The following is a 10,462-nucleotide window of genomic DNA, read 5'->3' on the forward strand; positions in this document are numbered from 1 at the left end:
TGTCATCACTGCCGCTAGAGGACACTATCTCCCTGGGTAACTTTTTCCATTGAAAATACTATAAGAAAAATATCATCAAGAAAAACAAGGCAAAACATTGAAAAAATATACATCAGTAGAAAGAAAGAAGAAAGGAAAACCCAAAATGTAGAGGTACAAAAACTAGCCCATGTTCAAGTTCATATTCTTTACAGCTCTTACTCCCCCCCCCCCTCCTCCCCCCCATCATCTATCCCAGCACAAAATCAGTTCATCGATTTTGGCCCCCTACTTCCTTATTTATTTCCAATAGCATTCTATACTGTGCTTTTAGGGCACCCAATCTACACTGTGTAATCTCCTCAGTGTTTACAAATGGAACCAAATGGAACCAAATGGACCCATTAGGATCCCTTTGGACCCCTGGTGGTCCCGGGACCAGACCTTGAGAAACAGTGATCTAAACACCAACAGTAGAGAACCATCATTAGCATCCATCAAGAAAGTAGCAAAAATAATTATAGCAAGTGGAAGAAATAAAGACTGTATGGACACATTATCAACACCAAGTGATTCACAATGAGTCGACAGTATACAGACTACAGAGACATATTTGTATCGACTAAATCGATTACTGCGATAAACCACTTAAGCCCTATTTTATACTTTTTCCTACAACAGTGTCACACACAAATTGCCGATCTAAAGGGTCTTGTGTCGCATGGCAACGCATTGCGAGCTTGTAGAGCTGCTATTTTTAAGTCGATTAATTTATTAAATGAGATTTTTATTATCAAATATAGTTTGTTACACGCCTAACCCAGTGCAACATTCCCCTCTTTCACCAAATGTAACCATCACTATCCATTATTAGCAGCATTATAATAAGCAAATACTGTTATTGATCAACAATTGATAAGACACTAAATACGCTTATAACAATTTATTATTGACTACTTGTCGATTGGCGATTATTCATACTTTCCGTTTTTTTCTTAAATTGTTTCATTATATTTTGACACTAGCTTTGGCATGTAAACGTATGTTTTCTCAAGCCAATAAAGCTCCTTTGAATTTAATTGACTTAATGGCACTGGATGAACGATCGGGCTAGGTGTTGTAGAGCACTTTGTTTGAACCTAGTTGTATCCCATACCTGTGCTTACAGTAGTAGATATTCTGTTTGGATAGGTGGTAAAAGGATATCAGCCCCTCTGCCTACACCGTCACACAAAATGTCCACTTATAATTGTGCTGCTCAAACTGACTGGAAAAAGTGTTGTGTCTGTCAGACACACATGGACAACTAGATCATTCCATTATGTTCAGAAATGCAAGTTCTATACTGATTATACTCATTTTATCAGAAATTTCTGGAAAAAGTAGGCCGTAAGCATTATGCATTATTCATGCAAAATGTGGTGCTTTTATCACAAAGTGAACGACTTCACTAATTGGCTGCACTTGTTCCAGAGTTACACTGATCTTCCAAGGTAACATCTTCAGAGGGAAAGTATGAGTGCAAATGTATGGAAAGAGTGTGTCAGTGAAAGTGTGTGTGAAGGTGTGCATGTGTGTGTTAGTATCAGGATCACAGAATGACAGCTTTCCTTCATTCCAGTCCAGCTGGACTCTGATCTTCTGAGGTTTCTGCTTCACTGAGAGATCAATGACTGACTCTGGTGAGGAGCATGCTGTGTATTTACCTTCATAGAACCCTATTCTCCAGAATTGACCCAGACCCAGACGCCTTCCCTTCCTCGGAAAAGACTCCACTAACACACCCAGCATCCAGTTACTATTGTCTCCAACCTCAACATCCCAGCTGTGAGTCCCTGAGTTAAAGCCCTCAGAACCCAGGACAAAGGGAAAGAGGTCAAACCTCTCTGGGTTGTCAGCAATATTTTGGCTTTCTCCATCTCCCACACTGGTCAGATCATCAGACAGGAAGTATTTTGGATGGGCAGAGTTGGGGTCCAGAATGACAGGAGTGTAGGAGACAATGTCCTTCATCTTGTCCCACACTCTGAAGGTCAGGTTGCCCAGGTGTTTGGCCCTGTCTATTCCTGAGACCAGCTGTGGGTCCTGCAGTGTGAGTAGTGTGTAGTTCTGCAGGAATGAGATGTGTTCAGCTCTCAGCTCCTCCTCTATGGCTCTGATGTTGTTTGAAAGGGTTAATATGTCTCTGTTCAGACCCTCAATCTTCTCCTTCATCATCTGACTTTTCTGCTGCTCTTCCTCCCTCAGTGCAGTGATGCTGGCCTCCTCTTCCTCTTGTAGAAACTGATAAATCTTCTTAAACTGGTGTCTAATCTGCCTCTCTGTGTGCCAGGCCTGGGCCTGAATGTGTTCTGCTGTTTGGTCGCAGTTTGTTTTAACTTTAATAAATAACCTCCGTTTCTCCTGTAAAGGCTTCAGTGATTTCTGGACTTCCTTCTTGTGATCCAGTGCAGCTTCATCAATGGGTCTGAAACTGTGGTTGGTGTGGTTTTCTGAATGAAGACACACAACGCACACTGGCTGTTGACATTCCTGACAGAAGAGTTTGAGTTTCTCAGCATGCAGACTGCAGAGATCCTCAGACCCTGAAGAAGTTCTCTGACGTTTTGAAGCACTCTGATGTCTCTCCTGTATTAAGGCCTTACACAGGTTCTTCAGAGCCAGGTTACAAGGTGGATTATTACCTGTTGAATGTATTTTCTTACAAACTGGACATTGCTTTATTCCCTTCTCTCTCCACCAATTCTGCAGACATTCTTTACAGAAGCTGTGTCTACATGACAGGAGAACAGGATCTTTAAAGATATCACGACACACAGGACAGGAATAATCCTCTTCTGGAAGAGAGAACTTGGAAGCCATTTGACTCTACAAACTACAAACTACAAACACTCTGCTCAATACAGGAAGCCAGTCAGTGGTGGTAACACTTCCTCTACAATGTTCCCTGAAGTTTACTTTCACTGTGAATCCTGTTTTTTGTTGAAGTCCATTCAGCTAACAGAGTCAGCAGCAGGTTCCAGTGGTCTGGGTCAGTATTCCCTCCGGTAGCTGATGTGAAGACAGTCTGTTCCCCTCACTGGAAGTTGTGGGTTTGATCTGAAGGTCAATGTTATCGTCTCAGATGAGTCTGGCAACCAGGGAGCGGAGCTTTGACACACCACCACCACAGACCTGTTGCAAGCGCACACACACACACACACACACACACACACACACACACACACACTATGAATCCAATCTGGGAACCCAAATCCAACTGAAAATGAAAAACAGCGACCTCTGCTGTTTGTTCTATGTCTGTTGGCTCTGGGCGGAAGAAAACGTGACACCAGTGCGCAAGGAAACCGGGGTTTAGAGGTCTGCCTTCAGCTTTCACTTCCGGTGGGTGCCACTATGTTTTCATTCCCACTAACAATATTTCTACACGGAACACTAACACCACTTCTCCCAGAGAACATGGATCGTTTTGGTTATAAGCCCACTTGTTTCTATAATGAAAGAGTAAGTTAAAATGTGAATATCTTTCCGTGGTTTTGTCTGCTCCGCGGACGCTATTGTTAAATTAGTTTGGGTTTGTTTCGAGGGGGAAAGATCGACGGACATGTGAATCCCGCCCACTACATTTGATTGGGTAAAGCGCGGCCTGCTTCCTGATCTGAATGCGCACACGTTATGACGAACCTCCCGACAGATTCCAACGCAGTGCAGAATCTGTTCTTGAGAGATTACTATGAATCTAATACACATAACATATTCTCCACACATATTAGTATTGGTTGAATGAGATGTATCAAAGCCAGGACAGTCTTTTATGTCTTAGTATAGACAGGGAACAAAAGGACACTAGAAAGACGCCATCTGATATGCATTAGAGTTGTATTAATCACCAAGGGGAAAAGTGACCCTTGCATTAACCACGCTAACTGTCCCGCATCAGGAATGGACAGATGGTGTTGCTCGCCAAAATGCATCGATCTACAAGCTGACAATACTTTGCATCACGACGTGTTGTCAGCTTGTAGATCTGGTGTATTTGACAAGTGATCTTTTTGTGAGACTGAATAAAATATGAATACTAGTAAATGAGAAGGAGATCATTTTAGGACATTTAAGCAGCGACATGGGAATGTACATAAAGCATGGCAGGATATAATAGCGCTCCAATACGGATTATGGATCAGAGCTTTATTGAACACTGAGGGGAAATGAATCTTTTTTCATTTAACCATCCTAACTATTCAATAGAATGTTCTGCATTCTGCATTGTACTCAGATGTTATTAAAGCTGCATCTTCATCAAATAAGACTATACATTGTATTTGCATGGCATTCATGTGATCAACAAGTTAGATAATTGCTATTAGAATTTAGTAAACCACCCAACTGCATAACCAAAGTGTGTATATGCCGCTGTCCTGTAAAATCAAGGTATATATTGTAAACACTTTGCCAAATTGTGAATTGCACTGGCACAAATGGCAAACAAACACTGAAGGACATAATTATGTTCAGCTCTGAATGCTTCATCCAAAAACATAATTACAATTACCTCGTGGTCAGAAGCCCAATTAAGCATCCTTACTTCAAAAACAAGCAAAAGACACTGAACAGACATGTGTTCTTTAAGTTTATTCAACACCAGACACCAGACTACGAATATGTTAAATTGGCATTGATTACAGTAATTGTTTTTGCATAAAGAATAAGCCAATCTAAGTGACTTCGCACAGGTTTCCAGAAGCCTACACAGGTCTCAGAGCACGGTTCAAGGAGCACACAAGAGATTTGAACGATTGATGAATCAGACTATACTCATGGAAACACTGGCGTGAACGCTTTAATATCAAATCTGATCATACGCACGTTTCGTGAATAAGACCCACTGTGTGTGTGTGTGTGTGTGTGTGTTTTCGGTGATACATACCTCTGTTTACTGGGTTGTCTCAGGCGAGTCAGGTAAGGTAAGGTTCAGACGAGTTGAACAGGATTCTAAATCAAACAGAGCAAAGAAGAACTCAGTTCTTCGATTAACTCTAATAGTGAATACTTGTTTCTGATAGGCTGGAATGTGTGCATTAATCTACATGTATACTTTGTTGTACGTCAATTAGCCAACATAACCCCCTCTACAATCTGGGAACCCAGGTCCAACTGAAAATGAAAAACAGCGACCTCTGCTGTTTGTTCTATGTCTGTTGGCTCTGGGCGGAAGAAAACGTAACACCAGTGCGCAAGGAAATCGGGGTTTAGGTCTGCCTTCAGCTTTCACTTCCGGTGGGTGCCACTATGTTTTCATTCTCAGATTTCCCACTAACAATATTTCTACACGGAACACTAACACCACTTCTCCCAGAGAACATGGATCGTTTTGGTTATAAGCCCACTTGTTTCTATGATGAAAGAGTAAGTTAAAATGTGAATATCTTTCCGTGGTTTTGTCTGCTCCGCGGACGCTATTGTTAAATTAGTTTGGGTTTGTTTCGAGGGGGAAAGATCGACGGACATGTGAATCCCGCCCACTACATTTGATTGGGTAAAGCGCGGCCTGCTTCCTGATCTGAATGCGCACACGTTATGACGAACCTCCCCGACAGATTCCAACGCAGTGCAGAATCTGTTCTTGAGAGATTACCCCCTCTATAACTTGGTGCAACTTTGAAAATCTTAACCCATTCAAACCAGGATATTATCCGTGTCACTCTTTATTTTTGGATTGGCTATTCAAAAATAGCAGATCTACAAGCTCACAGCGTGTCACTTTGTGCCACGCTGCGAGCTTGTAAATCTGCCGTTTCCTCTATTTTTCAATATCCCAAGTATACAATAGGGCTACTGAATCATTTATTTATTCATATTTAATATTACAAAACATTACATTTGAATGTATGTTTTGTAATAATAAATAAATAAATCTGAAAAGTAAGTGATAAATCGTTTTTAAATAACTGCAGTGGAATTAAAAGCACAATATTCTCCTCTGAGATAGCTAAGTAGCTGTACAGAGAATGTAAATACTCTAGTTACCTCAAAATTGTACTTGAATACAGTACTCAGTAAATTAAGTTCGTTACCAAGTTACTCCATTGTGTTAAACACAGCAAAACAAAAACACTGCATAAAAATGCAACGCTGCAGATTCATAGAGATACGGTCATAACAACATGACTAAAACTGAAAGACAAACATTGTGTTTATTTCTACAGAACTAGGACAAAGCTAATGCTTGTTTTCACACTTAGATCAAACACGAATGGTTTAATAAGTGCTTTTTCATATCATACACACTGATACCTTCATTGTGACTCATTTAAATATTTATTTTAGCCCAAATGCAACATTGAACTGTGGTAATACACTATAGTATAAACAAACACTCATATTAAACATAAAGCTAATATAAACATAAGGTAAACCTATAAACAGATGTAATGATACATAGAAAATACACTTCAACTGAAGAGGGAATGAGTCCAAGGTGTTCATGTACAAAACAACCATGTACAAACTGTAAAGAAATGACGTAGTAAAAAAGAAATTCCATAACAAACAATACAATATTCTCTTTTACACAAACAAACAAACAAACAAACAAACAAACAAACCTCATCTACCACATGATCTGCTGTTCGTCTTCAAATGGTGGAAGTGCAACGTCTAACAGGGTCCACTCCCCGTAAACACCCGAGACCACACACTATGTTAGTTCCGGGCAGATTCCAAGCTTTTCTGATCCGGTCTAGACGGAAATAACTTTACGTCATCAGGTGGCCGGAACCAGTAACCGGAACCTCCAGTGCCGTGCACCTACAACATGATTCCCTAGTTTAAAATTGGTTCAAATTGGTATAATCGTTTATTTTCTTTTGTCATAGTATAAATCATTTGGAATGTTCATCTTGACTTTAACTTGTAGCGTGACTAGTGAGTCTAAACTTTTTGATTCGCATTATGTGGGGAACAAAAACAATGCGACGCCAACCGGAACCCACCACCGGAACACGATTTTTTTCTTTTTTCTTTTCTTTCTAAACCAGATCACACGGCTCAGTTTAGAATGAATACCAGGCTTTCCTCCGAGTTGGAAAGGCGATGCGAGGTTAATATAAATAGAAGATGGTGCAATCAGCCTACTCTATGGGGCCCATGTGTGTCTGGAATAAAGTTTGAATTGAATTGAATAAATATTAGCACAGAGCACTTTATGAGCATATAACATTTAAATAAATACTATTTTCTTAGTCTCTGCTGTCTAAGGAGTCTTCCTTAATATTTTATGCAGCGAGCGAGAAATGTATTTCATAGATAAAATAAAATCATTTCCATAAATAAAATAAATAAATAAATAAAAAAACTTTAAGAGGTAGTGAAAATAGCAGATCTGCAAGCTTGCAACGAGCTAAAAAGTTTGGGAACCAGTGCTTTATTTTATGTAGTTATCACAGTCTTGTGGAACATGATGCCACACCAACATTTTGCTGCTTGTACCTGTATGAGTGAATAACAAATAAACACTGTTCAATTTGAAAGACATTTTTTGTGTATGTGAGTGAGCTGGATAACACTGGGTTTATTCATGGTTATTAAGACAGTCCTTTATTGTGTCACTATGGCTAATGTTTCAAAGAAACCCTCACAGCTCGTAGCCATATATATAATGCAAAACATATTTTGTATAATTCTACCAATGTTTCGACACAGTAATAGGTCTTCTTCAGGGTCATGAAACACTATCTCCCGTGGTCAGCACCTCCTCACTACTGATGTGCGCTCCTGTTCCATTGTGTCACTACAGTGCTAATGAACAAGATTTGAAACCATGCTTGGTATTAGAAATAAGGTTGGGTGGTGTGGTACTGGAGTGTCTGGCCTGCTTGTGTCTAATGCAGTGGTTCTCAAACATTTTCCCCAATAATGTATTTGTCCACAGACCCCCATCTGAAAAGATTTTGTGCCAGGGGCCCCCCATATAATTTTCTTAATTATATATTTGTGTTGTTAAAATGTTTAAAAATATTCCACGTTTTCACTTAATTTTTTTAGCCGGTATACAAGCTCAAATGCGTCACGGATGGTTTAGTCAAATCTTTTGAGATTAATTGAGTAATTATATATTGTATGAGGAAGCTGTGATTAGTAGTTGTCCATAAAATTGTGATTCACACTTTTTTAGACACATATTAAAAACTCTTCCCACACAGTGGTAACGAAACACAAACACTTGAAATAAATCATATAAACTGTCAAACAAACAAATCTTAAAATAAAATAAAATGAAATAAAAAAATCATGGCAGTTAAATCAGGTCTAACTTGTCCAATAAGTGTAATGCTTCTTTGCTGCTGCTGGACACACACACTTACTGACTTACACACTTAAGTCAGTTCTCTGAGCAAAGGTTAGATCTAGGCAGTGATATAGAACACTTTTGTTTTTGAATAAGAAACTTTGCATATAGAGGATAATGTAACGAATCAGTCTATTAGTGATGCCTGTATATACTGAATGTACTGTATAGGCTACCATCTTTTGTTGCTTGCTTCCGAAGGTTTGCAGTTTAGGCCAGGGGTCTTCATCAGGGGGTCCAACCGGGACCCCTAGGGGGTCCTCTCAGAGTTACTACAGGGGGGCCAGTGGGCCACCAAGTCTTTGTTTGTGTGATAATATCTTTTTTTTACACATGCACTTGAACCCTAGCATCCCTATGGTGGGGAGAACATTAGCCAAAAATAGCAGATCTACAAGTTCACAACGCCAGCTATTTTCGGCAAAGAGGTGTAGTGTAGAGGGAAGTATGGACGGTTTAAAGTGGTTAAATGTCTGAAAAATACATATTAACATGAATACAAAATACACTGATGATCGTGCTGTCAAATATATATAATATGTAGTGGGGGTCCCTGCTTCATCTCTCTCTCAAATAGGGGGTGCTTGACTCCTTGGGCTTAAAAGCATTAAGACCCCTGGTTAAGGGTGAATGGCTCGTGATTTAGAACAGGGGTCTTCAACAGGGGGTCCGGGACCCCTCAGAGTTACTACAGGGGGTCGGCCAAATCTCTGTGTGATAGGAACTTATTTTCTACATGAACAACTTGAACCCTAGAATCCCTGTTCTGAGGGGAACATTCGCCAAAAATAGCAGATCTACAAGCTCACTATTTCCGGCCAAGAAGTTTGGCGTAGAGGGGGGGTAAGAGCACAGCAAGTATAGAGGGGAAGGTCAAGTTTACTAAGTATCGGCGGTTAAGTGGTTAAATATCTGAAAATGCAGTATGAAGCTATCTATGAAGAATTTTAAACTGCAACACAATTTTATACAATATGTAGTGGGGGTCCCTACTTCATCTCTCTCTCAGGTAAGGGGTCCTTGGCCTGAAAACGTTGAAGACCCCTGGTTTAGAACACATGCATCCAGTCAGTGTTTTTTCTGCTTGCCCTGAAGGACTATGTTAGGCAGAAACATGTAGGCTTGATTTTAATTAGTTTAATGATGAATAGTTTCTCATTAAATCTCTAACATTATTGGAGAGTTACGATTTGTTTCCTTGAAGACCACACACACACACACACACACACACACACACACACACACACACACACACACACACACACACACACACACACACACACACACACACACACACACACACACACACAGTTTAACAAATACAACTTCAATTTAACCGCAAGTAACGGTCAAAGTGAACACAAATTGGTGTTATTTAATTCCCCTATAATGGATGAAATGAAAACTACGATATTAGTGTATTAGCCGAATACATCTTATAGTAATGCACCCTTAGTCCACAACATTATTATTGTAATAATACAAGCAGTGAATGTTCAACTCACTAGGAAATGAGTATAGACTGAATAAAAAGCATCTGAGGCACTCTGATCAAGTTCAAACTCTTTATTTCAACATTAAAGACAGGTGCACAGTATAAAAACAAATTAAGTGGTCATGGGATGGAGCACAGATCAAATGTCATATAGTAACTGTCCACTAAAATAACTCTAAACTGTAGTAGAAAGTAGAAACAATACACGGGTATACACAAATGAAATTGCAACCTCATACTTGAACTGGTAACAGAGGAACACAATAATAATAGTGAGTATTCACTTTTAAAAAAATCAATAAGTGTTCAATAGAAACACTTTCATGGAGCCCTACAATGATCTAACCCAGAGATTCGCAACGTTTTCCATTTCAAGGAACCCCGGGTTGATGCATTAGGCCACAGACCCCCATTTGATTAAAGAAAAAAAACATCTGCACCGTAAACTCCTGTCTGTATTTAATTCTGAGTGTAAAATTGGAACCAAAACGACCCTTACGAGTCCTTTTGGAACCATTTGTACACTATGAGTTAAAGATCCATAAGGGTCCATTTGGTGGTCCCCATACCCGAAGTTGAGAAACAGTGATCCAAACAACAAGAGAACCATCGTTAATACCCATCAAGAAAGAAGCAAAAAT

General features: G+C 39.7%; 1 protein-coding gene across 1 annotated transcript; it reads right to left on the reverse strand.

Moving 5' to 3' along the window:
* Positions 1-579: 579 nt before the first annotated feature.
* LOC308102995 (E3 ubiquitin-protein ligase TRIM35-like) lies at positions 580-10,431 on the reverse strand (the record flags this gene model as incomplete). The annotated part of the gene is made up of 2 exons (XM_080452851.1): positions 580-2,452; positions 10,391-10,431. 2 exons carry the CDS (start codon positions 10,429-10,431, stop codon positions 1,387-1,389), a joined length of 1,107 nt encoding a protein of 368 aa, XP_080308977.1. The 3' UTR covers positions 580-1,386.
* Between the last annotated feature and the right edge of the window lie 31 nt (positions 10,432-10,462).

This window comes from Gymnoscopelus braueri (assembly GCF_963280865.1).
Source record: "Gymnoscopelus braueri genome assembly, chromosome: 16".
Classification (NCBI taxonomy): domain Eukaryota; kingdom Metazoa; phylum Chordata; class Actinopteri; order Myctophiformes; family Myctophidae; genus Gymnoscopelus; species Gymnoscopelus braueri.